This window comes from Orcinus orca, chromosome 6 (assembly GCF_937001465.1).
Source record: "Orcinus orca chromosome 6, mOrcOrc1.1, whole genome shotgun sequence".
Taxonomy (NCBI): domain Eukaryota; kingdom Metazoa; phylum Chordata; class Mammalia; order Artiodactyla; family Delphinidae; genus Orcinus; species Orcinus orca.
In genome coordinates this window covers 107896668-107924526 of record NC_064564.1, presented here as the reverse complement: position 1 = coordinate 107924526, position 27859 = coordinate 107896668, and the positions used below count along the sequence as shown (strand labels likewise).

The 27859-nt window shown below is 57.1% G+C and overlaps 1 protein-coding gene across 16 annotated transcripts in view; it reads right to left on the bottom strand.

Annotated features, from left to right (window-relative positions):
• The window catches only part of DAB2IP (DAB2 interacting protein), a 193728-nt gene that overhangs the window by 35117 nt on the left and 130752 nt on the right, over positions 1 to 27859 (bottom strand). Inside the window, exon 1 of one of the 16 annotated variants that reach the window (XM_049710766.1) lies at positions 5364 to 6362. The exons of the other annotated variants lie outside the window; for them this stretch is intronic. Within the exon in view, the coding sequence (XP_049566723.1) occupies positions 5364 to 5503 (140 nt within the window). The 5' untranslated portion in view covers positions 5504 to 6362. Of the gene's footprint in view, positions 1 to 5363; positions 6363 to 27859 lie in introns of those variants that run through there. 16 annotated transcript variants of the gene reach the window in all.

Sequence of the window (27859 nt, the reverse complement as noted above, 5' to 3'; positions counted from 1 at the left end):
CTTTTGTCTGCTCTAGTCACTGCCTCATGCCAGACACCACTGTAGGAGCGCGGACACAGCTGTGAACAAGGCCGATTAAGGATTACACACCGGCATCAAGGCTGACGTTTGTAGGGGAGATGACACTCCTGATGTTTGGGGTAACGAGACAGGGATTTTGCAGGCCATTCTCTGTTCCTTTCCCCTGACCACTCAAATCTCTTACCTTCTCCAGGCCTCAGTTTCCCCATCTGCAAACAAACTACATCTAGCCAAATGCTCTGGGATGCCTCCAAAAAGCCCCCCCTAAAAACAAAAACGCAATAAAAAGCCCCTAATTTCTTGAAGTGAAAGGAAGAAAGAGGGTTCTGTGGGTGGGCAGGAGACCCTGCTGAGGGCCCACTTCAGCCCTTCGGCCTGTGACCCCGAGACCTGGCCTCTCACCTGCACGCCTGTGTGGTCTCACGCCACTGCCTACAGCCACAACCAGGCCTGGACGGGGCAGAAATCCTGGACAAGGTTGTTCTCCACGGAGGAGGTGCCCACTTGAGGGCTGGCAGAACCCGTGGACTCTGGAGTCGGTCAGAACATGCCAACCATGTTTCCACCTGTCACAGCCAGGCTGATCCAGGGAGCTGTGCCCACAGCAGAAGAAGCCAGGTCCCGGGGCACAGTCAGGGGGAGGGCGCTGAGCTCCTGAGAATCAAGCAGCACGACACAGACAAGGCAGAGAGCCCCCCCCCGCTCCCCCAGAACATCCAGCGGAGCCGTCTCTTCCCCAGGCCCGGCCTTGCCCTGCTGGCCTGGGAACCGGCTGCTGAGGCCAGCGCTCACTCCTGGCCCCGCTGGGGTCCCAGGGGAGGGGAGAAGAATGCAGCTGCCTGGTGGCTCCCAGGACCCTGGGGAGACAGAGCCTGTCCTTAAAAGGCAGGGAGGCTGGCCGCCCTGCCTGGGAAGGCTTCCTGGGATGACAGGGCCTAGAGGCCTGGTCCGTCTCGGCCCAGGGCTCTCTCAGTCCAAGGCAGAGGGGCAGATCCCAGCAGTCACTAGAACCAGTGTGAGCCCATCCGCACACTCACACTGAGCCCTGGGCTGGGAGGTGCCCGGTCTCCTGCCTCACCCTATCCCTGGGAGCCTGTGCCTTCCCGACACCGCAGGGCTGAGTTGGAAAAGGAGAGTCCACATGCCGGCAACCAAGACAGGAGGATGGGATGTCTCCTCACGTGCCACGGCTACAGCACAGCCCGAGGCCTGGCTCCAGGGGTGCCCCGAATATGCTGAACAATCGACACTGCGACAGCTGCTGCTTTCTCACCTGCTGAGCTACTTCAGAGACTGTGACGGAACCCCCAACATGTCAACTCCCCATTAACATAAAGGACCATACACCCAGAATCCCGTCAGCAAAACCTCCTTGCTGCCTGTTGCTGACGTGGGGAGAGGCCAGGGACATGAGGGGGCTGCTTCTGGCCCCTGAGCTGGAGAGGCGCCCCTCAGCATCCTGACCGTCCCCCATCCCCCCCTTTCCAGTATAATTCTGCAGCCTAAGGGAGTTTTCAAAGAACATTCAGGGACACATTTACCTCCCCACATCCCTACATCTTTTTTGGGGGGAGAGGGGAGGGCAAGGGGCACACAGAGAGAGAAGAAACAAAAAACTTTCCATCTATTCCCCCAAGTTATCCCGCAGCCTGAATAATTTCCGGTTTTTAATCAATAGCTGTCAGACTTGTCAAATGACTTTGGGGACCACAAAGGAGTTTTTAAACATTCATAAACCTCAGCAGAAGAGCAAAGTGCCCTGAATTTTAAAAGAAGAGAATTTGAGGAACATTCATTGAATAGGATGAGATTTGGGCAAATCGAAAGCGAGTTGAGGGCCAAGTGCTCCTGCTGCTGCTGAGCGGGAACAGCTCTCCGTCCCTTCCTGGTCGCCAGGAGAAACCGCCGAGCCCAGCCCGGCCGCTCAGGAAGATGAAGGAGAATGACACCCCAAACCCTAAGGTCCCCTCAGCTCCCCCAAGTAAAGCACCCCCAGGCAGGAGCACAGCAGCAGCTCCATCTGGCCCACGGCCTGGCACTCAGCTCCTCCACTAGGAAGACTCTGGAGAACCACCGAGGCCCCGGCCGTGCTGTCCCTTCCCTGCGAGCTCAGTCTGTGCCAGTCTCCTCCTCACATGTGTGAACACGGCCCGTGCGTCCCCTTGGTCCCACAGATCACACCGCCGAGTGTGGGACTAGCTTCTGACTCGCTCCCCCACCTCCACCCAGGACCATAAATACCAACAGCTGCCTCAGGCCCTGGGGACCCATGACCCAAGTGGGGAAGGATGATGAAATGAAAACAAAGAACAAACTGAAAACCAAGGCTTCCATTCCCCAAGGAAGCAACTTCCCTCTTGCTTATCTAATTCCTCCCAGCTCTCCACCTCCAGGAAGCCCTCCTAGGCTCAGCAGACCCCTCCAAAGAATGTCATCTTCTCCCCTCTTACCCCTCCATCCCAGACCCAGGTGCCGTGCCAGGTGGTCTTCTGGTGCTGTGCAAGTCGTTCACGTTAGGGTGACAAGGCGATCTGGGGACTGTCCTTCCCCCATCCCTGGGCATTAAGCTTCCTACCTCAACCAAGGACTAGCCACGTGTCAACACAGCCCCAGCCCCTGGCACCATGCTGGTTGATGACTGGTCTAATGTGGTGAGGCCTCCTTCCTTAAAAACAAACACACGTGAACATAAAGTTCTGTGACTTTGGTCAAATTAAATAACCTGCACGTCTCAGTTTCCTTATCTGTAAAATGGGGAAGACATCACCTTTGGTGCTACAGGTGTAACCTGACACGCAGGGAGCCCTGCCTTACCCTGGGCATTCTGCCCCTTCCCACCTTGCAGCACTTCTCCTTTAAGTAGGCACCTCCACGTCCCCATTTAAGGAGAGACGGGCACCCTAGGTTCTAGCAGCAATGCCCATCTCCTGTCCCGCCACCACTTAGGACAGGGGGGCTCTGTGGCCTCAGGGAGACAAGGCAAAGACACGAAGGGGAAGGAGCATGGGCCAAGGGAGCACAGACCTCAGGTTGGTCTCTCCTGCACCTCAGTTTTCTCACCTTACAAGTGGGCTGCGCTGCCCTCCTCCCAGAGCCTGATGGAGGTCTGACATGCGAACACCCACCCCGCCTGGTTTGAGTTAATCCAGCGCCCCAGTATATAGTTACTGAGTGCCTCCAGCATGCCAGCGCTAAGCCTGGGGGCCTTGGGACCCCAGCTCCCCATCCTCTCAAAGCCTGGTGTCTGGGAGTCCCAGCAGGGCATCAGAGCTCTGCTTCCCAGACTGAAACTCACAGGAGACAGCCAGGAGTGCTCAACAGCAGCACAAAGCAGGAGCGGGGGCGGTGCTGACAATAAGCCACAGGCTCCCAGGCCACCAGCAGAGGCAAAAACGCTTGTCAAAAGCAGGGCGTGGCTGCCGAGTTCCTCCTGCTCCTAGTGACCCATCCATGGCTCTCCAGCTCCCGCCTCACCCACGACAGCCCACACACCTGGCACGTGCACCAGGCAGGCCCTGGCTCCGCGGGTTTTTCTTGTTTTTTTTTGCCGTACGCGGGCCTCCCACTGTTGTGGCCTCTCCTGTTGCGGAGCACAGGCTCCGGACGCGCAGGCTCAGCGGCCATGGCTCACGGGCCCAGCCGCTCCGCGGCATGTGGGATCTTCACGGGCCCAGCCGCTCCGCGGCATGTGGGATCTTCCCGGACCGGGACACGAACCCGTGTCCCCTGTATCGGCAGGCGGACTCTCAACCACTGCGCCACCAGGGAAGCCCTGGCTCCGCATTTAGCGGACTCCATTGCTCATGTGGCCCAGCCGCCCAACTACAGTTAAGGAAACATGCCCTGAAGCCGTGAGGAGCTTCCCAAGGCCAGAGAGTGTGCCCGACTCCAAGAGCCCACCCTCTTCCCGCCCCCCCCCCACCGACTCCAAGAGCCCACCCGCTTCCCTCCCACCCCCTCCCCCACTGACTCTAGGATAAGCTAGCCCTGCCTGTCATTTGCCACCGGCCCACAGGATTCCAACCAGCAACGCCTTAAATACAGCCTCCAAGGTGCGTCCCAACCCAGCCACACTGGGCTGTGCACATACACTCAGAACGTGCCCAGCAGCAAGTGTGCCTTATCCATCAATGCCCAGCTCAAAGACCACCCCTCCGTGCTGCCCCCCACCCCAGAAGAACCGACACCTTCCTCCAGGGTTTCCCCTAAGCACTCCACCCCTGCGAAGTGGAGGCTCAGGGAGGGAGGTCCAGCAGCTTGCCCAAGGTCACAGGTCACAGGCACCGGGGCAGGGCTGGAGGCCTGGCATCTGGGCTCCAACTCCAAATTCTTTTCACTGCCTGTCAACGCCTCAGGCTTTCACCAAACCTACAGAGATTGTGTGATTAAATGCACCAACTTTCAAGTAAAAAAATCGTGGGTCACCAGAACTCCACTGAGCCCTGCCTTTGTCACCTCCCGTGTCACCTGTCTGGAAAATGGTGAGGACACATAGCTGTAGGAGTCTGATCCACCGGCAGCACCCCAGCAGTGGTAGTGAACGTGGGCAGGACTAAGGGACACGGAGACTTGTAAGAAGCCAGGCGCAGGGCTGGCAGTTCACAGCAGCGGCTCATTTTCCCCTCACAACCCCTCCACAGGACAGTGTGTGACAAGCCAAACCCCCGACTTCTCTTATGATGGGGTACTTCCCCAGTAGAGACTGCCGCATCACAGGGGCCTGGCTCCGGACAACCGTTTCAAACATTTAAGCTGGAGCAAAACATACCCCAGGCTCAGACACACCGCCGGCCTGCAGGCCAACGGATCAGGGAACAGACAGAGGCAGGGAGAAGGAGGGAAACAGAATAGTCCAGCTGAGACCCGGGGCTGGGGCAGGGATGACACGACCCCCAAACCCCAGCGCAGCCCCACCCAGGGCAGCCCCGGGCTCGGCGACTCGGAGCAAAGGCCAAGCTCATTTCCCCGTTCGGTTCTCGGTGCAGCCACAGAGACCACCAGGCCTGCTCGTGGAAAGGAGCCACCGATACTGGGTTTCCTCTCTTTCAAACACTAAAAACAGCAACACCACTCCTCGGTTTCTCGCTTTTTGTCGGGCCATTCTAATTGCTTCCACATTCTGGGCCGGTGGTGGACGTCCACAGAGAGGCAGAGGCACCATAGCTGGGGAATGACTGAGTCCCTCCCGAAACTGGGCATCCTCTCTGACCGGCCGCTCCCACCCGCCTCAGTTCTCCCTGGGCCCAGGAGGCTGGTCAGGGGCCGAGACTGGCAGCCTCCCTCCTGCCTTCTTTCCTGGCCTCCCTCACCCCAACCTCCGCTCAGGCCATCAGGTCACTCACCATCCCTCAGCGCGGCCACCAGGCTCTCCAGGCCCAGGCCAGCCACCCCGCTGCCCGCTGTCCCCCACCGGGCCCAGCCAGTCCGGCCCTGCTCTGGTCCTAGACATACCATTCCAGCCCTGTCCGCTGGGACTGATCATAGCTAGTCAAACAAAGGCTAAGTTCCAACTCTCCGTAATGTGCTTTTAAAGGGCCAGTGTCCCACTTGGGTTGCTGGGGACTTAAAGACACACCTCCCTTTTTCTGTACAGGAAACAAGACAGCAAAAACCCAAAAATCCCTCAAAAGTCATGATCAGATTAGAGGCCTTGGGAAGATTTTAGACAAAATGCATGACAGTAAAAATCCGAATTTCATCTGAAGAACCCCCAAAACAAGGAGGCTACATCTCAAGAATAAGAGTGGGAAGGGCAGAGTTTTTAAGCACTCACAACGGGCCGGCACAGCACTCAGCACTTCACAGCAGCGTCTCATTACTCCTCACAACCACACCACAAGACAGGCAGCAGCTGGACTCATCTTACGGAGGAGGAAGATGCGGCGGGCAGAGGCTCCTGACTCGCCCAGGATGGCACAGAGCGGCCCAGCCAGGGCCCAGCCACGTGAGGTCAGCCAAAGCCAGGATTCTTCTCCCACCTGCTCCCTCCAGAGGCCCCTCCCGTTCCATATCGACTAGCATCTTGCCTTCAAACACGCAGGCGAGGAGGAGGAATCATTTGTCGCAGGTGCCCAAACACTGGGCTTTCAGTCTAGGCCTCAAAACCTTGTGAGGTGGGTTCTACTCTTTCCCCCTTCTCACAGATGAGAAGATTGGAAATCATGAGGCACAGGAAAGTCAAGGAGAGGGAGGAGAAAAGAGGGGGTCCGCAGCCCCTGCAGGGGTGGGGCATCCAACAGCCAGGCCCTCGTCCCTTCCCAAACAGGCTCTACAGTCAGAGGGGGCAGGTAAGGGAGCCGTCCTTCCAACCTCAGGGTTCGGGCAAGCAGACCAAGGTCCAAAGGAAGGGAAGAGGCAGGGCTGCAGGGATGGGGGCTCTCCTGGGGCCCCTAGGCTCCAAGGGTGGGCAGGGGAGAGGAAAGGAGAGAGTGACGGCCTGGGCCTCAGTACCTGGGCTAGCAAGCCCTGCAAGAAAGATGGGTCATTTCCGGGCACCAGGAGTGGTTGGGCAGCCCATAGGTGCTGTACAGCCATCCTATCAGAAAGGCCAAGGCCAGGCGGAGTCCTCAGACCTAACTCTGCAGGGGCCAGGTCATCCAAGGGTTTACCACCCTCAGTACGCTTCTTTGGAGCCTGGCAGTCAAGTAAGTCTGAAGCCGTGTAGCCTGGTGGTTAAGAACATGAGCTCTGAAGCCAGACTGTTCAAATCTGGACTGTGCCACTTGCGACCTTTTGTTCTTGGACAAGTCATGTCACCTCTCTGGGACTGTTTCGCCCTCTGCAATAATAATAGTACTCAGCCTCACGGGCTTGCTGTGAGGAGTCAATGAGTTACAGAACAAAGCCTGGCTTCCAGTGAGCACTTAATAAAGACCGGCAGGTTTAGCTACGATGAAGGACGCTGCCCCAGGATATGCTGGGAGACACAAAGTGGGAAACTAGCTTCCTGGGTAGTGACCCTGGGAAAGTCACATCTTTCTCTGGGCCGCAGTTTATTTCTGTAAAGAGGGGGTCCAACTGGGACCCTCAGTGACTACCAGGCAAGACCGCCCTCTAGCATGTCCCAGATGCCCACCGTCCTCCAGAAGCATCCAGGTCATAAGGCCATAAAGGCTGAGAAAGGCTGGGCTGTAGCCTGAATTCTTTGCAACATAAAAACAGCCTGACTCTGGCCCACCCCACCCCCCAGGCTAACTGGGGTCTGCTGGGTAGGGAGAGGGTGCAAGGGCGCAAAACCACATGGCCTGTCAGGAGGCAGCATAAGGCATCACGTCTCTAGGTAGAGCCCAGCCCCACCCAGGCAGCTCTGGACCTCAGTCTCCCCACTCCCTAGTGAGGGGCGGGCCCCCGCCTCCTCAGGTGTCTCCCAGGGGACTTGCTGCAGCTGAGCTGGCTTTCCATATTGGCAAGTTTAGCAGCCGTGCAAGCCCTGCGGCATAAAGAGCCTCCCAGAAGCTGTGGGCTCCCTGGGCCCCAAGAGTCCCCAGAGCTTGATCAAGTTCAAGGTCTGCCTCTTTCCATCTTCCTGGAGCCTAAAGCAACTGGTGTGTGTGCTGGGGGAGGGGGAGGGGGGAAGGGGAGAGACGAGCACTAGAGGAAACAGGGGCTAGGAGGCAGCAGGCATGCCTTGCAGCCCCAGCAGAGCACATGGCCACTATTCCTGAGGGGCAGTGGGGGACCAGGCCCCTTACACCCACCATCACCTCCTCATCTATAGGGTTAATCAGTCAGTCAGGAGTGGCGTGATTGGGAGGTCTGCGGGGCTGAGTGGCAATTCTAGTTGTGTTCCTTAGCAACTGTGGGATTTTGGGCAAGTTCTTCCACTTTCCTGAAGCTCAGTTTCTTCAGGTACAAAATGAGGAAATACACTATCCTCGGAAGATAACAGGTGTAAAAACACTGGTTAACCAGGTGCAGAGAAAGCATTTAACAAAACCACTGGGGAACCCAAAGACTCAAATATCTGGGTGTCACTCATTCAACAGGAGCATTAGAGCTTAGGCTGTCCCCAACCCTACACTGTCTCCCCAATAAGCCAAACACATTCTAGCCCGCACCCCAACCCCACCACACAGCCAAGCACTGCGGGGAGGTCAAGGTCCCAGCTACCCAAATATTCTGAAATAGACCTCGGACTTCTCTGGAGGCCAAACACACCAAGGAACCTTCCAGAGCAAAGCCACCGGTGCAGACCAAGTCCCGGTCTCAGCTCTGGGAAGGGCGGAAGGGCCCTCTGAGGAAAGCCAGGTGCACAGTGCTCTTCCTTAGGCGCCCCGGACTCAGAGAGATGGGGCAGGGAGTGGGGAGCACAGGGCTGGGTGACTGCAAGAGCGGAAAGCGAGCCCTCCAAGGAGAGAGGGAGACAGAGCTCAGAGAGCTACTGAAGACCACTGCGGGGGGCGGGGGCGCCCAATCCAGCCCTCATCTCTAGGGATTCCGCTCAGAGGCTCCTGATGCAGGCCCAAGGCAGGGGCCCACTGCTGGTGCACGGGGACCAGGACCCGGGACGTGTGAGCCCTCACCTGACCCTCCTCGGCTTCCCGGACGGGCCGCTCGCCCTGCGCTTCTCAGGCCCTGCCGCCTCCTCTTCTACTCACTTCCTTTCTACTCAACACACCTGGCCTGACCCCAGTGCTCCTCCCAAAGGTCTTCGTGTGACCAAAGCCAACCACAGTTCCTGTCCTCTCCGTACTCAACAGGACAGCTAGTTCCCTCCCTGAAACCCAGGACACCACCTCCTCTGAGGTGCCTCCCCTCCCTCCCAGACCACTGCCCTGCTTTCCCAGTACCGCACCACCTTTCCACCAGGTGCTGGAGTTTCTCAGGCTCTGACGTGGGTGCACTCTCCTTCAGTAAAACACTCTCCTTTGGTGATCGCATCCACGCCTTAGCTTTAAACACCTCCAGGGCTCAAGACTCCAAAGTTTCTATCCCAGCTCTCCCCTCCTCTGCGCTCCAGACTCACATATCTAAATGCTGACGCCTCACAGAACCTCAAGTCTGAAATGTCCAAAGCGGAGCTTCGTCTCAGCCGCTTAAGCCAGGAGTCTCAGAAGCCAGCCACCCTCCCTTTCCTTGGCCTCCAGAACCCGATCCATCGGCAAATCCTACCGCTACCGCCTCTAAAATCTCTCACACCTGTGCACGCCTCTTCACCGGCCTTACCCCGCCTCCCCACCCAGGAGTCACAGGGACCCTTTAGAAAGGCAAATCAGATTATTTAACTCCTGGGCTAAAAACCCTCCAGTGACTCCCTACAGCAATTTGAATAAATCCGAACGCCTCCCCAGGGAAAGAGGTCCGGAGAGTACTGGCCTACCCTCTGATCTCATCTGGCAATCCCCATCCCCCAACTGGAAGCCACTGCTTTCCTGCCCTCGGGGACTTTGCACTCACTGCTCCCTCAGTCAGGAGCTCTAGTTCCACCCCCTTCTCGTAAAGGGTGGCTTCAGGAGGCCGGTGGAGCTCAGTCCTCCCCCAGACCGCCCCCGCCCCGCTACAACAGGTCCTGCCCCACCCCCATTACTCCCCACTGAAACACTTGGCTGTTTCCTTCACATCATCTTGTTCGTTCAGCCAGCAAATATTTATTAAGTGCAAACAGTGAGCCAGACACTATTTTAGGCACTGGGAATCCAGGTGCTGAACAAAGCAGACAAAAATCCTGACTGATATCACCCCATCTGGAATTACTGATGTGTTTCTCCACTCACTTCTGATTGCCTGTCTCTCCTGCCAGAAGGGAAGCTTTGTTGTCTTTCTGCATCCTAAGGGAGGGTCTGGCAACAACTCAGTAAGTATTTATGAAATAAACATGTAACAACAAAGAAACAAAGAACAGGTCAGCAAGAGAACCAAACCCAGAAAGACACAAGAAGTCACGAGCCACGCCTTCGCTGCCTTAAGGCAGACGCCTCTCACTACCCCGGGGTCTCAGGTGAGCAGGAAGGCTTCTGTGACACCCCAACCCTCCTAGGGGACAGACTAGATGCACAGTGGCAGCTGGTTAACCGTGGAGAAGAGGCATGACTGCAGGCATGCGCGGTCAGGGAGGGCTCCTAGAGAGGTGAATCTGAACACGGCCAAGCCCCACCCCGCCTCCCAAACCTAGGGAGAGGCAGGAAAACAAATTTGTGTTTTAGAGCTCTGATGTTCTTTGGTCGAGTAGAAAACAAGAAAAAAACCTGGCTCCAAAAAACCCTTTACTTTTTATTAGTGTCTGGATCAATAAAAGTTTTGGGATTAAAGCTTCCCTCCTGCAATACTAACCGTCAGAGAGACAGCCTAGGATTATTAAATCTGTCTCCAAGAGGCAGCGGCTAGGAGCCCCCGCGGCTTCACCCTGCTCCTCACCTGCGCTGGGAGGCCCAGGCTAAGCGGACAGTAGCCCGAGGGCCCTCGCTGGCTCCTCAGCTTGGGGTCAAAGGCCCCTCCTCACAGCCCACCTTGCCAACCCCACCACCTCCCTGGGCCTAGATCTCCTTCCCCACAGCTTTGCCTGCCTGCTTCCACCTCCTTGGTCCTCCGCTCACTGGGCTTCTCTCCACCCGGATCCCGAAGACTTGAAGCTCCCGGGAGGGCTGGGCCTGGTTCCCAGGAGGGAGGAGCCAGTTAAGCAACCCGGCCCCCACTTTCCCCCTTCCTTCCAAGCCGGTGGGGGTCTCCCATTCTTCCCCCGAGGCCAGCGTGAAAACCAGGCTGCTCAGGAGGGGCTGTGGGGCCTCAACAAGGCCCTGGCCGGAGAGTGGGTGGGCTCCCAGGGCTGGGCCCCCTTGGAGAAACAGCTCCACACCCTCCAGCCTCCACCCACAGCCATCGAGGTGCCCACCCACAGGGCAAGAAGTTTCCTGCACCCCCTTCCCCAGGCAGAGCCACCCACAGACCTTGGCGGTGGGATAGGCCTCTGGGCTGACCCTGGTCTGGGCACCAGGGGCCTGGGAGCCAGATCTGGCTTTCGAGGACGGCCGGGTCTCCACAGAGCAGCTCCTCCGGCCCGGCCCAGGATCTTGCCGAGGTTATCACCGAGGAGTCCGAGGCCACAGAGGCCCATTCCTGAGAATGGCGGGCACCCAGGTGCCTCTCCTGGCCAGATCGGGGGATCTCTCAGTCCAGGCCAGCATCTAAGAGGTGTGACCAGGCAGGTTTCCCCTTCCCGCAAAGCACGTGCTGACTCTGTCTTCCAAGTTGAAATTTCAGAAACGACTTAAAAAAACACATCGGTGACAACTCTAGAGGTTTCCGGGTCCTCCACGGAACAAGCGGAAAATTACAGTCTTCCATACAGGTAATCACATGGCACAAACTCCAGGTCCAAGAAGTCTAGAAAGACGCACTTCCAACCACGAGCAGGTCGCCCGCCAAAGGCACCTGGGCGGGGTGCGGGCCCTGGGACCGAGCTACCGGTCCGGAAGGCTGGAACAAGGCTCGCAGAGGAATCTCAGGCTCCTCCCCAAAGCGCTGACTCCGCCCAGGGTCATAAGCCGCCCGAGTCCCGCCTCCGGGCCTTTGCACTTGCAGTTCCCTCTGCTTGGCCCTGGCTCTAGGCCAGGCTGGTTTCTCCTCTCTCTCATTCTGCTCTCAGATCAATTGTCGCGCGCGTCCTAGTAGAGGTCGTTCTAACCAAAGGAGTAACTTCCACCGCCACCCCAAGTTACCACTCAACTTCACTTTCCTCATGGTACTGATCTGAAAGCTTCAGCCCCCTCCTCCTCCCACCTGGAGAACGTCCGGGCCTGTTCACCTGGTAGGCCCGGCACACCTCGGGCCAGTGCCTGGCACAAAGTAGGCACTAACAGATGTCCTGATCGAATACTAGTGTCCTTATGGCTGGCCTGAGACAGGCCGGCCAAAGCTAAGTGCGAGCTGGGGTGACCGAAAGACTCGGGGGCGCGCCAAAACCAACTCTCCCGCATCCGGCTCCTGGAGCGTTCCAGGCTCCGACCCCGCGGCGCCACGCCCCTCACGCTCCAGGCCGGAAGCGGCTGACTCCGCCCCCCGAAGCCCCGCCCCCACCCCACCCCAAGCCGCTGGCTCTGCCTTCCCAGGCCCGGCGGCAGGGGACATTCCGCGGCCAGCTGCCCCCAGCTGCAACCGCTTTCCGCCCCAACCCGCCGGTGTGCTCCGGACGCGGGCGGGGACGAGGCCCGGCCCACTCCCCACCGCCCGCGGAGGACCCGCCGGAGTTCGTCGGGCTCAGAGCAGCAGTCCCGAGGCTCCCACCGCCCCCACCCACCCCGAGGGCCAGTACCCTCCCTCTCCCGCACTTCCATTCGGACATTTAAAAAATGCGAACAGAAACGGAGGTGTAGACAAAGCCGGGGATTTGCCTACTACGGTCACCCACTCAAACGGGGCTCCCGACTCTCTGCACCGACTCCTTGGAGCTAGACCTTTTGGGAATGGGTTCAAGCTCCCTCTCTGGGCGGTTGTTCTCTTGTATCCGGGGCTGGGCCAGCAGGACAGAGGGGGAGGGTTAAGTGCCGGAGGGAAGAGACAAGGGGGTGAGCTGCGCAGGTTTGTGAATGCTACAGGACGACAGGGGCAGTCAGACCCAGGAGCCCAAATGCTGCCCCACCCGCTGGCCTGGGGGGTTCATCCTTGGGTCACCCTGACAGGGCCCTTACTGAACTGAAAATCCCTCTGGGAAAGGCACACCCAGCCACCCTGACATTTTCGCTTGGGGTTACCCGCTTTGCCATCCTTCTTGAAAAGCCACAGCAATGTTTTCCAAGTATTGAGCCTCTACCACACACAGGGAATCACACACCTCCCTTAACAGCCACCACCTGGAGGGGCTAATCAAAGTAGAGTGGCTGCTGCATAACTTTCTGGTGCAACTGGATTATGGAATCCAATCCCTCCATGTAAATATGGATAAACAGGCCGGTGGGAGAACAGCGCCCCTGCCTGGGGTCCTGCCTACCCATAGCCTCTACACCAGAGGCTCACAAGCCCCAGTTCAGCCCATGGTAATTTCAGCCTGCTCCAGACCCTCAGCAACAACTGAGCTCCTATTAAGTGCCAGACTGTGAGGCACCTACTGTGTGCAGGTAGGCAGCACTCTGGCTGGGGCACCTGCAGGGCTGAGGAAGAGGTCTGACTGTAACCCCACAGCAGCCCCCAACCTGGGAAGTAACTCACTCCATCCCCTGCTGTGTCCTTCCTTGGGCTCAGCTCTGTTCTGAGCACAGGTGAACCTGACCACAGGTAATCCAACAAAACCTGCCCCCCCTCCATCTGCATCTGCTCACACCCCCAAAGCCCAGAGAACTCTTAGCCAGAGGTGCACTTATGGTGGTGGTTCCCTTCCTTCCGAGGTGAGGTTTCCCCTCGCAGCTTCATCTGGGTCTATCCAATATCTTAATAAAATTTCAAAACAGGGGAGAGGTGAGGCCATAGTCACCAAGGGAGGCCCTAGGGCAGAAGCCCCTTTGGCTCCCAGAGCATCCAAGGCACCTGAGATGGAGGGGACAGAGCCCATCTCCGAGCACTCCTCCAGGGCGCAGGCCCCAAGCAGGCCTCCCACTTGAACTCAATAATAGCAATAAACAGGTAAGGCAGATACTGTAACCACTTTACAAATGAAGAAATCAAGTCTAGAGAAGCTCAATCACTTGCACAAGTTGGCCCAGCCACATCTGAAAGTACAATAGATGTGCCTCGCCCCAGACAGCCGTTTGTACCTATTTACTGGTCCCCTCTTATCTTCCTCTAATTCTAATACCCCCTCCTCCAGGGAGCCTTCCCAGATTTCCCCCAGGCAGGAAGCCACCCCCACTGGTTGATCCACACAGTTCTAATATCTTTCTATAACAAAATAGGCCCCTGTGACAGGACCTCTCCCTCTGCATGACAGCTGTCACAGGAGGGGGGTCACAAGCTAAAAAGAAACGAGCCTGTTATCTGGGGTTCAGAAGATGTACTAACCAGCTATTTGACCTTGAATAAGGTGCTTCCTCCTTACCCTTCTAGCCTCAGCTCAGGGGACTGCATAACCTCTTGCAAGCTGCTTTCAGAGCCATCTTGAATAATATGTGAAAGGGAGTGAGAACACAGTGAGCGTCCTTGGAATTTCAGAAACTGACCCCGTGACTCCTGGTTCCAGTGCCCCCAGTGACCAGGTCTCCCGAATCATTAGGCCCCACCCACCCACTGCACACTCCTCACCTTCACACACACCCCCACCAGCCAGCCACAGGCCCTCTTCAGCTCTTCCCCAGGCATCCCTGCCCCCTCTCATGGCTATGCCTCTGCTCCCACTGACCTCCCCTCCTGCACCCATCTCCAATTCTCATTCACCTTTCAAGGCCCAGCTTAACTGCCCCACCTCAGGGAAGCCTTTCCCAGTGTCCCCAGGCCCAGGAAGTATGTGATCTCTCCCTCTCTTCCTGAATTCCCAGTCCTCCCTCCCTTTCTCCTGGGTCCTGCTGCCTGTCCTGTCAGGCCCTCCTTGGGGTCTATTCATCTCTGGTTCTTCAAGTCCTAGGACTCAGTAAATGTGTGATGGACCTCTTCTCCCAAAAGCTCAGAGCCCAGACGTCTCATGACCTTTCAGATCTGAAGGTGTCTCACCAACTGGGCCAGGCCCTGTGGGAGACTCTAGAACCTACCTTCCTCAAGGAGCTTCCCATTTCCTGGGGTACAAGGGAGCCAGTCCCAAGACTGTCAAGGAGCACTTCCAGGCAATGCTTGTATATCCCCTCGGGGAGAGAGATGCATCCTGGGAGGGAGGACCTTTCTTGTGACCACAGCACTCTCCTTTCCAGAGGCTGTGTAGAGGACAGAGGCCCTTTGTGGCCTTCCCAGAACTGCCTCAGCCAGAGGAGGGCGCTGCTGTAACCCACTGCCTCCATCCAGGTGAGTCTGCAGGCCAGAAGCAGGCACAAGACCGGAGAGGGATGCCCCGCAGAGGACAGTCAGCCCCAGGCCCTGGCTGTTCGTGGACAAGGGCTTTTGAAGAGACCACTGCTGTACTCAGCTGAAGCTGAGAAACAAACTTGGTATTAGACGGAGGACCAACTCTGGGTAGCGGTTTCAATGTGCCCCAGCTGTTAATTTATGTGAACACATCTATGCTTGTGTGGTTTTATCATCACCAACAAGCAACAAATGTGTCCTGGCACCTGCTATGTGCCAGGCCCAGTGCTAGGTATTTTACATATATTACCTTCTTAATCTTCCAAAGAGCCATAAGCTGTGGGTATCCACAGGCATATTTTACTAAAATGAAGCTGAAGCACAGAGAGGTTGGAAAAGTTGCTCGAGGTCACAACAGCTAGTTTCCGGTAGGAGCTGCAATTCCAGGCCCCTCAGGAATCTGGCCGCAGCCTGACTTACTGGCCTGAGCTGCCAGCGCTCACCATTCCAGAGCCTCTGTTCTCCGTCCCCACCCCTCAAGTTCCCCACTCCCTTTGTTTTGTGCCATGGGTGGGGGGCGGGTTGGGAGGGTGTTAATGTACATTGTCAGCCTGCAGCCTCCCAACTCCCTCCCCCTCTCCACCTGCTCAGACCCCCCCCCCCCCCGTAGGCCGGCTGGGCTCTGGCCCTCTGGCTGCCTCCCCGCACCAGCCTGGCTGCATCTACCCCATCTGCCAGGCCCCCAACCACTGTCTTGTGGTAATGACTTCAGCTGGCAGAGAATCCTAGAAGCTTTCCCCCCCACGGCGACGTTGACACACGTTCACTCAAAAACCGTAATGTTTCCATCAAAGCATTTAGGGGGAGTAAATTCCTACCCATGTGACGCCTCCTGGGAAAAACACAGAGTAAATTTACTCAACAGGCAATGAGACGCGGTCAGCACTTCTCTTTCTTGGTTGTCACGGTGCCAAGTCCTGGGCAACAACCCGCGTGGTGTTCCAGGACGTGAGCGCTATCAAGGGGCGAGGGGAGGGGACAGTTCCGGTTCTCGAGCCTGTGACTGCTGCCCTGGCTGCACAGGACGCTGGGTCAGTTTGTGATCAAGACCCCCTCATCCCTAAGCCTCTCCCCAGAGACTCCAGGGCTACTCCCTGAGCTCCCACCAGAGCCCGGCTTCTGTGTCTCTGGCTGGGCCACCTACTGCCCAGGCCCCAAGCCCTGTCGCCACAGCCACCACCCCACCAGGTCTACACCAGGCCAAGGTCACACACGACCCCTGAAGTCACAACTCTGAAAGGTCAGGGAATACAAACCTCCCTGAACCATCCCCTTAACCCTGCCCCAACCCCTGGAACTGGCGATGGGGATGCAGGGGGGAGGCCCTGCCCCACCTCCAGGCTCTATCGCTGCCAAAAGGGGAGGTACAACGCCAGGCACTGGGACCTTGGGTTCCTAACTCATCCCAGCTCCACCACTGGGAACTGGAATAACCGTGAGGCCGGAGCAGCAGAGAAGATGGAGGGAGTGAGGCGAGGCCCACAGGCCACCGCCCTGTCCGCACTTCTCCATGTAAGCAGACAGCAATTCTGCAACAAGACGGCGCTTACGACCCTTCCCACGATCCCCCAGAGCCCCGCTCTTAGAGGTTCCCTGCTTCTAGGGAGTGGAGCGCAAGCGTCTGATTTGATTTTCTCCACATGTTTTCTGAGAATCTGTTGCAGCACTGCCGTGTCTGACACTACTGGCCTCCGCTCCGTGATGTGCGTCGGAGGGAGGCATCACTATTCCCATTTTACAGATGGGAAAACAGGCCACCAAGGTTAAACATCCAGTCCAAGGCCACACACCTAGACAGGGAGTGACACCAGGACACAGGCAGATCAACAAGACACGTGGTCTCTGCCCTCAAGAAGTTGGCAGTCCGGTGGGGGAGGGGTGAGTACAGCCATTAGCGCCAAACAAAAACACACTTACCAGGCCGTGGGCCCCGAGGAAGCTGCGAAAGTATCCAGAGCAGGGCCTGGCCCAACAGAGGACCTAAAATGACGGCAGGAACAGTTCCGGTTTGGGGGTAAGGAATTGGGAAAGGCTTCACGGAGAGGAGGGCATCCCAGTAGAGCCTCCTCCTGAGATCTGGGACCCCCACCAAGCTCTGTCCCTGGCACACCGTGCAAGGGAAGGAGTGTGGACAGATGGGTTAACTGGGGGCAGGACCCTGGCACACTGTGTCACGTTTACATCGTGACTGCCTGGCCCCAGGAGGTGTGTCAAGTTCTTTGCCTCATTTACAAGACAGGGAGACAGAAGTGCAGAGCAGTCAAGTACTCTGCTCCCAGTAACACGACTAGTAAGGTCCCTGTCGGCTCGTAAGGTCCCTGTCGTGTCGTAAGGTCCCTGTCGTGTCTGGCTCAAGGCCTGCCTTTCCAGCAAGCACTTCATTTCTCTGGGTGTCTGTTTGCTCATCTGTAAGGCACTCCACTGTCAGAATCGCCTCCACTGCAGACTGCAGTTGGGCAGCCTAGGTTTGGAAGGTGGTAGCCATGTGATTCTAGACCCCGCTCCTGCAGCCTGTTGGGTGAACGAGCAGAGGGGGCTCCCCTCCTTCAGAGTCAAGGAACGGCCACCAATAACGGAGTTCTAACTGGTGAGCCTGGTGGCACGGAGCCCAGCAACACAGCCAGTGGGTGCTGCTGTCGCAGGGGAAAGAGCTGAGCACAGCAAATATAGCCGCTGACCCAATTCAGTTCCATTCTGTCTTCCAGAAAATAATTGAGTTTAAATGAATAGGCTTCCCATGTCCCCTCTGGTCTCGGGGAGGGTAGAAAAGGAGAGGGGGAGACAGGAACACTTCCCTGGGCTCACGGTTGGTTATTTTTGAGTCATTAGGCCTGTGAAAGGTTTCCTTCTTGCCTTGGCAGACAGTGGAGTTGGACATGGCTGGGAGGCAGCGAGGTAGAGTGAAAACCACACAAGGTGGACGGTGAGGATGGAGGTTTAAGGCCTAGCTGACAACAGCCTTGTGGAGTGGCCCACTCGGATCCCAGGCTCGTCATCTCTAGAATGCGAACCCTATCCCCCCACACAGCCCTCCCAGGATCACTGGGAAGAGCTAGTGCAGGCTAAGCAAACTCGAAGGCCTTCTGGGGAGTAAAAGGAGTCTGAGATGAACTGCAGAGGCTGGTTCTCTGCCCTGCAGGAATACAGTCACAACGCTGCCACATCTGTTTGTTCAAGAAAAGCCAGAAATCCAGAATTTTCTGGTGAATGTTGAAGGTGAATGTTTTGGGAGTGCTTAAATATGGGGAACTGATTTTTTTTTAAAAGCACCAAAAAACACCTTTCACCCTCCCAGACCAAATGAAACCTGCCTGTGGGCTACACATGGCCACGAGCCACCCATGTGCAACCTCTGACTTAGTGACAACATGTGTAAAGCCAGTTAGGACATGCTGGTGTCCTCCCATCTGTTTACTGTCTCATAATTTTCTTTGGCAGTGAGGCCAAGCCCAGCCCTGCTTGAGTGGGAGAGGCGAGGGACACCATCCTCTCAAGACCTCAGGGGAGGCTGAGGGGCCGCTTCCCCGTGTCCCCCGCCCCCCCACACACACACACTGTGGGCAGGTAGGTGGGGACGCGGGGCTGGCTTTACCCTAGAAGTTAGAGATCCTGGGTTCGCCTCCTGAACAGCCCTCAATAACCTGTTAGGGTCTCAGCTTCCTCTTCAGCAGAAACGGGGGCGTTTCTGAGAGGACCAAATGAGAAAGAGATAGAGTGAGGCTGTGTGTCAAGTCTCCCCAGAGAAGGAGTGCCGCGGGGTGGAAGAAGCGCGAGAGTTAGCGAGACCTCGGGTCTCTTCCCCCACTGCCAGCTCGTGGCTGTGTGCGCCCAGGGAAGTTACCTAACCTCTCTGTACCTCAGTTTCATCCTCTATACACAGGAGATAAGAATCTCTGGGACACAGAGCTGTGGTGAAGATTAAATGAGATGATGACTGTCAAGTGCCTGGTAGGATGCCCCGCACGTAGCAAGGGGGCAAAAAATGAGAGGCATTATTATTATCGTTCTTGTTATCTTTAGTGAAAAGCATGCCAGAGAATTCTGACTGGGTGATTACAATAATGTAGCACAGCTTGGCAAACCTGTTGTTAACAGATGAGGCCACCTCTAATTAGCACGATCATTACATATGCAAATGGCGTGGCTGAGATGCTGGAGCTGGGTGTCCTTTGAAGTGTGCTGAATAATCCCCTCCCCTGGCCGCCTGCCCTCCCCAAATCTTGTTTACACTATTAATTTCATTAGCAAACATCTTTTTAATAAAGCAAGACAGAATGCCAAACTAGTATATATACAAATCAAGGAGGTTTAAAACCATTTGACCCCTGCTGCCCACTGTGGGGGGGTGGGGGGGCTCTCTGTGGAGGCCCGCGCCCCACCTGGAATTGTTTCTGGGGGCCCATCCTCAGGCTCCTCGGTCAGCTGAAGACCTCCACTAACTGGCTCCCCTCCGATATGCGGAGCTGGGGAGAGGGGGCTTGGGGGTGTGTTTGGCATGGAGCAGGCACTGTATTGGGGGAGAAGAGATTCATAGCAGCTTTAATATGACTGCTGAGTTCCCTAAGAGCCGGGACATAGCATAGCAGGCATATCATCATACCCATTTTACATCTGAGAAAACCCAGTCCCAAAGAGATTTACAGTGTAATTTGCCCAATGTTACATAAATATTAAGTTGCAGAACTGGATTCAAACTTGGGTCAGGCCAGTCTACCACCTCTGGAGTCTGTTCTTCTGGCTCTGCCTTGAAACTGTACTTCGAATCTCCCTGGAGAGGACACAGTAAGTTAATAATCCAAAAGTGATTGCAGAGCCTTCTTACTGAGAGGGACCATCAGAGACTGACCCAGGTTCTGAATTGAAAAACCGGAGGCTCAGAGGTCCTGTATGTCCCCTACATACGAACCTTCGAGGTGCAAACTTTCAAAGATTTGAACATGCATTTGCATGTCCAATCACATAAGTTAGTGCATGTGTCTGGAGTACACTGTCACGTGCATGCATCCTCTACAAGTGGTTGTGCTTTTGTGTACAGTACTGTATAGCGTATAGTACTACAGTATCTTTATTTCAAGCCCAGGATGTCCGGAAGCAAGTGTAAAGGCAGCAGTGATGTAGCTGGTACTACTGTACTTCTCAAGCTACTGTACTGTTAAGACTAAATATGTTTTCATTTTTTGTGTTTGTTTTTTATGTATTACTTGTGTGAAAAGTATTATAAACCTATTACAGTACAGTACTATATAGCCGATTGTGTTAGTTGAGTACCTAGGCTAACTGCTGGACTTACGAACAAATTGGACTTGCGAACACGCTCTCGGAACGGCACTCTTTCGTATGTAGGGGACTTACTGTCATTTGCCCACAGTCCCACAGGCAGAAAGGAGAAGAGCCTAGAACCCAGAGCCTCTGGCCCCAGGAAGGCTGCTTTTACATTGAGATCTTTACACACAAGACAATTCAACAATCATCCTCCCTCTTAATAGTTCCGTCAGTATCTTAACCATGCCTGTATCCCCTGGGTCCAACACAGACCCAAGAAGACAAAAGATGCTCAGGAAATGTTTGCTAAGCTGAACTGTTTTCTTACCACAAAAGACAATGCCGAACAGCTGGGACAGTGAAGGCGTATGAAGGAAGATGGGTGGTGCTTAGGGCAAGGGAGAGAGCGGACCATCCTCAGCTTGGGAAGGGCCCCTTTCAAAGCATTTCCCTGCTGGATGTCCGCTCAAGAGGCAGGCAGTTACTTGACCCTCAATATTGAAAGAAATGAAAATATAAGTCTTAACAGATGTGTTAGCCCCTCACATGCCCCTGCCGGCTCAGGCCACCATAATGCCTTTTCTCATTCCTTCCTTCCTTGGCCCCTGAAATTGAGGCTGGGAGAGATGAGTGACTTGCCTGAGGTCTGGGAGCGGTGAAGACTAGGACCCACACTTCTCTGCTCCTTCAACCAGGCTCTTCCCACCTCCACCTGCTGGCTCTCCCATCACCCCTCCCAACTCCCCACCTGTGGCTCTTAGGAACCTAAGGGAGCCTTGATAATGACGGTGAACATAATCGCCCTCCCCCGGCCCCTACCCCACGGCCACCTCTGCCACAGCTAAGCAGACTGGGCACCTCCGACGTGTGGACACTCTGCTAAGCCCTTCCCCTTAAAAACCAATAACCCTCACACATACCCTGGGAAGCAGGTACAACGAGTGTCCCATTAACAGAGATGCAGAGTGAAGTTCGGACAAGTTAAGCAACGTGCTCAAGGCTCTGGAGCTGGACTCAGGCAGGCAGTCTCACTCAGGGGCCTGTTCCATATGGTGGGGCCCGGGGAACCCCCAGATGGGGAGCTGGCGGGGGTCCCCCCACCTCCATGTCCTGGCTGGGAGTGTGACACAGTGTATTCCCACTCACAGCACTACATCCTGCCAGGGGTCATTCAACCCCTCGCCCTGCCTCCAGACAAGCTTGTAAATGAGCCTGCAGTGGGGATGGGCTTCGGGGACTGAGGTTCAGCTGCCCAAGCCCAGACAACATTCTTCAGAGACCCCCCTAAGGCCCCGCCCTCACTGCCTCCTGGCGGGGTAGGGGCTGGGGCTCCTGGCAGTATGGGGGAGGGGGCAAGGAGCCCCTCCCCCTTGAAGAGAAAGGCAAAAGGGGGCCAGGCCCTCAACCGCCAGCTTGTTCCTCCTCCTTCCAGGCCCCCTCCCACAAGCAGGGAGCTGCCTCGGAATCAGGCCCCGGCTCCTCTTCAAATCCTTCCTGCTCCCAGGCACCTCCAGGATCGAGTCCTGCCTTCCCGCCGTCTTCCACTCTATCCCCTGCCACCCCCCAGGCCGACGCACACCCCACGTGGCCAGCGACACATGCCGCCAGGCCCACCAGCAAGCCCTTCCCTCCTCTCCCCAAGGAAGCCCGCCACCAGCCTTCACTTCCGCCCTGTGGCCCAACCACCAGCTCTGAGGAGCGTCCCTGAGCCCCAGGGGGGCTCTCACTCCCTTCCCTGTCCACCCACAGTCCCTCTGCAGTAGGGTCTGTTCACCTCCTCCTCCAGCAGGCGTCCCTGAGGGCAGAGACTGGGTGTGACTGCCCTGCCCGCAGCGCAGTGTGTGCCCAGGCTCCTAGAATTTGCTGCACTGGGTGGGCCAGGGTCCATGAGCCCAGATCGAAGGGTGACCACTGAAAGGGGAGTCTTTTGGAGGCAGACCTGACCACAAGCCCCCCGATCAGGTCAGGCCAGCGCCCACCAGCCGGCTCTCCCAACCCCATTCATTAGGGGAATATGGACGGTGCCAGGCCCAATCTTTCCACGGACGCTGCACAATGGCTGTGTTGAGAATCACAGGAGATGAAGTCATTGCTCCCAGAAACAGGCTGATTAAGAAGACATGACGACAACGCAAACAGCAAGGCTGGACACACACACACACACACACACACAGACCCTCTCTCTCTCTCTCTCTCTCTCTGTCTCTCTGTCTCTGTCTCACCGTGTGTTTCTCTACCCTGGGAAGCCGCGCCAGGCCTGAGCTCCTCTTGGAAGCAGAGATCATGCCAGGAACCAGAGCCAGCACAGGGAGCCTGGACTTGGGCCACACACTGGTCCTGGGAGCTGTGGTGCCCCACGGCGCTCTCCTCAGGGACTCCCTGGCTGGGGCGCCCTGTCCTGACCTGCACTGAAGTCCCCAACCTGCCCCCGGGCCCTCTCAGACCCTCCAGTTCCTTTTCTCACTCCCTCCTCGGCTCCACCCCTCATCTCTTCCGGGGGTCTTCCCATACGCCCCCTTTTTGGCCCCTCACAATTCTGTCCTCTCCTGCGGGCACGCCTGACTAGATTCTGAGGAGGTGGGAGCTTCTACTGGCTAAGACAGGGCTCTGGGCTACAGACACTGGGCAACAGTCCCAAACAGGAGCCAGGGCTGGGGGCTTGAGGCTTCCGGGCCAGGAGTTTCAACAAGCCCAAGTCTCTTGCTGCAGCTGTGTGACCGTGAGCTAGTCAGTCCACCTCTCTGAGCTTATCTTCCTCATCTATAAAAGGCAAATAGCAAAGCACCTAGGTCACGGAGTAAGATTAAATGAAACGTGTTGATTTGTTCATTCACCAACCTTGTGTCAGGCCCTGTTCTAAGGGCTGGAGACACACTGGGGAACAGGACAGCAATGCCCTGCTCCCCTGGGGCCTACAGCCTAGCGTGGGAGAATCACACAAATGTGTACGATCGTATCAGGGGAACTCAAGTACTAAGAGGGAACTCACAGGAGGGGAGGGTCCAGGCTAGAGGGGAGGAGGCGGCTGGGTTTGACAGTGTGGCTGGATGAAGTGGGGCAGGTCACAGACATCTGGGCAAAGAGTGACCCAGGGAGAGGGAACAACAGCAAAGATCCAGGGCTGGGGGCCTGCAGGGGTGCAGGGCGGGGACGAGGCGGGAGGTAAGATCAGCAAGGCAGGCAGGAGCTGCCCATGCGGGGCCAGGGGAAGGGCGAGGCGCCCGCGGGGTGTACTGTTTAAAGACTGCGCTGGCGGACGGCAGACTGAAGGGGAGCGAGGTCAGAGGTGGAGACCAGCCTAGGGGTCGGCCTCAGGTCCAGGTGGGAGGTGACAGAGGCCTGGACTTGGTGGCGGTATGTGAGGCGCTCGGCACGTGCCTGTCACAAAGTGAATCCTCAGTGTTCGTTCCTCTTGTCCCTGGCCTCGTCACCATCAACACCCTCGTCACCCCTCACACTGGCCAGGGTTCCGCTGGTCCCAAAGCTGAGGGGCTGTCAGGCAGACCCCAGCAGAGCCCTGTGGGGCGGGCAGGGCTCCTCACCCCGTTTTACGGGTGACCAAGCTCCTTGCTTGAGGTCTCCAGAGCAATGACAGGCGGGGCCAGCACTCTTGCCCTCCCCCGCCCCACCCAGGGCCCGTCCTCACAGGCTGCGTCCCAATCCACACGGGCCTCCCCTGGGGAAAACACTAGACTCCGCACAACAACAGCGCCCATGTTTGCATGTCACAGGTTTCTGAGTTCTTTCCTGTCTACGTTCTCACTTGCTGAGAGGGAGGTACTTCAGGCCCCTCCACGTGAGGTTCTAGGGCTGAGAAAGCACCCTGGAATCTTAGGAGCTTTCTGAGCCCAGGCAAACACTCCCTGAGGGCCGGGCTCCAGGGCCTCTGCACGGTGGCCTGCCCAGCCCAAGAGAGCCCCAGGAAGAGACATGCACGCACCTCTCCACCCCAGGCTGTTACCACAGCTGACTCCTGTCCCTGTCCCCAGGGCCGGGCACAGGTGAGCAAAAACAGAAAACTCAATCCCAAAGGTCCCCTGGGGAGTCCTGTCTGCAAGAGAAGCCTGGAGTCAGCCAGCCAGCAGGCCTCCTTCCGTCTCTCACCCACCACCTCTGAGTTTGGGCAAAGCTGCTAGGAAACGACCATCCCTCTCCCCTCCCCACCGTGGAGCCACCAGGAGAGCCACGCTGCCCCCAGAGCTGTGGGGACAGGGATGGGACGAAGGGAGTGAGCTGGGAGGGAGGAGGTCTGCGGGAACCTGGGGAGCAGCCAGTCTTCCTCCGCTCCCCTCTCTACCGGCCAAGGTGGTAAGACTGATAAGCTCTACAGCACGCTCTCAAGCACAGAGACATCGATAACGTTTTATAAGCCACAGAAAAAGCCCCGCGAGCCACGGTCAGCAGTGGTTTGGGAGAGGGGTCTGGGGTGGCAGTGGTGTGGAAGGAGAGAGGGCACTTTTGCTTCACACTCCTCCATGATGGCTAGAATTTGGTACTCTGCGCCTGTGTTTTTAACCACCTTTACGTTAAAAAGAAGACTTTAAAGTAAAGTGAAGTGAATGAGAAGGCATTTGGCGAGGAACCTGGCACGCGCTGGCACCTGTTCCTCTGGAAGGCACGTGCCTGCCTCACACCTCTTTTCTTCCGTGCGGGCCTCGCCCAAGCCAGCTGCCGGCAGCCGCCCTGCACGCCCAGAGGGGACAGAGCCAGGCTGGGAGGTGGGAGGGCTGGACACTGGCCACCAACCCCCCCCGCTTCAGACACACACGTGTGGGGATCGCAGGGTCACCGCCCCTCGTCCCTGACCGCCCCACCCCCTCTGCTGCCTTGCTCGCCTTAGCACAGGCCCCGGGGGTGGACCCTGCCACTGTCCATGTCCGGCTACTCCCTCAGCCCCCGGCCACGGTGGGCTTCCATCATGCGTGTGTCTCTGGCCCTGCACACAGCAGGTGCTCGATGAGAGCTTGCTGGACGAATGGCTGGTGAGCAGTTGGAAAGAAACTCAAAAATGGATATGGGGGGAGTGGCCGACAGGGGGGAGAAACAGAAAAGTTACGCTTGAACAGGAAGACACCCAGATAGGCTTTGGCCAGAGCAGTTCAAACTCTCAGAAGAATGCAGGACCCCTGCAGGGGGCGGGGGGGGGTGAGCCCCCTTCGGGACGTTTAGACCTTCCTGTGCCCGAAGGAGCTGCAGAGCCAGCAGGAGAACAAATGCAAAGGACTGGGGGAGGTCACAGCCTCACGGACACACAGGCAGATGGGCAGCCCCCCAAAAGCTGTGTAGTTACACCTTTGCTAAAGGTCAGGATACCCTGTGTCCCAGGGCTTTCTCTAAAATACTTATGACCTTTCTTCCCTGACCAAAGCCTCTCATTCGCTGTGACAGTGCCGGGCAGAAGCACCGGGCCAGAGGCAGGCGACACAGCTGAGCAGGCTCACGGTAGCCCGGGTCAGGCCCGCCATGTATCTGCTCGTCCAGGGCAGCCCTCAGCCAGGCATGCCGGGCTTCCACAACCGCGCGTGGCCCCATCCGTCCTGCCGCTCCAGTCCCCTCTGCTCCAGTCCCAACGGTCCTAAAAAATGGTCCTGCAGATTCCTGCAGCCACACCTCTGCCCAGGTGGCTTCCCCCCCAGGAGGCCATGCCTACTCCCCACTGCCCATCTGGATTTTATCCAACCTTTAGGATAAAGATTTCTAACTAAAGAATACTTGGTCGACACTCATGTTTTGTTTAGCCCACACAGTGTTTGACATTTTTAAGTTTTGAATCAACTGCCAACATTTAAAGATGTGAAATTTCAAAATGTTACCCAAAACCCTCTAGACTTCTGGCTTTTCTTATAAGTCCAAAGGCCCAGTGCCATGGCGCAGGGGCTGCTGCCTCCTTAGCAGGACACACCCGCTCCAGACTGCTGGCATCCACCACATCTGCACCAGCCTCAGCCGGGGGTTCCTGCGCGGCAGCCTGCAGGACAGGGGCAGGGCCCACCACACATCTCCCAGGGACGTGCCCAGCACCTGGAGGCACACAGTAGGGGCTTGCTTACTGTGCATGGAATCATGAACGGCCTCACCCTGCCCGGACCCCCTGACTGCTGTCGGCCTCCCTGCGAGACCCAAGCTAGGACAGAACGGTGCTCCTCGGTCCTGGGTCCCCCTCCCACAGCTGGGCACACCTGCAGTGGGACACTGGGGCTGCAACAAGATCCTCACATCAATATCTGATCTTTGCTTCAGAAGCCGTGTCTTCTAGAACCCAGCCAAAGGAAGAGTAGAGCTCCTAGCATCTCCCCGCCTTCAATCAAAGTGGCAGGATTCCAAGCTGGCCCACAGACACTGATCCCCAGGACTTTTATTAAACTGAAAAGGAGAAATTCGGCAGCAGGAACTAACAAAGCCAGGCGTCCTCGATGCCCGCCTGCAGGAGGCCTGCCCCCCTTTGAAGCAGGTAGCCAGCTCTTCCCTTTTTCTGGGTTTTCAAGGTCAGAGTCACATTGGCAGCAAGTGCTCTCTTTGTTCTCCTGCCTCTGACTTACCCCAAACACAGTCACTGTCCCCAACAACCAGGTCCTCAGCAGTGGCAAAGGACGGTCTTGCTCCTGCTGGGGGTGGCGGCGGCGGGGGGGAGCAGTGAGAGCCAGCCAGGCACTGGCCGTGTCCCCTGGGGCCCTGCTTCCCGGGAAACGGCATCTCTGTGGGCCTGGCTTCCCTGCCGGCTTGGGAGCACCCTCTCTGATCCACAGTGCCATGCTCGATAGAGGCTGATGGGAGGGGAACAGCTGACGGCCCCCAGAGTGTGCTCCCAGCCTGGGGAGCGGGCACCCACCAGGAGGATGGGCTCGTCCGAGCTCTGCCCCTCGCTGGCTGATGCTGTGACCTCAGGCTACCTACTTCCTCTCTCTGAGCTCTGGTTTCCTCATTTGGAAAACGGGGAAATAAATACCTGATCCCAAACAACTGCCCTCCTGATGGGACCCAGAGGAGCTTATGAATCACAAGGTGCCATGCCGAAGTTCATTATCCCAGCGCCCGGCACAGCACCCAGCACGAAGTCGGTGCTCAAGGCATCGTTCGTGGTGCAGACGTTTATTGGGCCCCTGCACCGTTCCAGGGTGCATGCAAGGTACCTGGGCCCAGGACGAAGGCCTGCCTGTGCATGGGAAGGCTACCCTTCAATGGGGCCCGCAGACAACTGTCATGCCATGAAAACTGCCAGGAACTAAGGATCGGGATGCCGGGAGACCCACGGGGGCGGGGTCCCGGTCTCCCTGAGGTGGGGTGAGAGACCCAGGTCTTACAAGAGCGCCACCTCGTGGCTGCCAGGCCGCAGACCAAAGTTGAGGGCGGCCCAGCTCTAGGCTGCCTGGCACTCTACCCACTTCCCAACAGCCTAGCTTAAACAGAGCTGCCAGGTGTGGTGAGCAACCCAATTCTCCCGTGTGCATGCACACATCAGTGCCGTGCGCACCCGGACACGTGTGCCAGGGAACTAACGGTGACACAGTACCTACGTGGGCCAGACCCCGTGCCATGCCTTTTACGTACACTCTCTCAGTGGCCCCCAACACCTGCTAGGGGAGTGGTTAAAATAATACCGACTCATGGGCCCCACCCCCAGAGAGGTGATGCCGCCCCATCCCCAAAAGGCAGCGCTCAT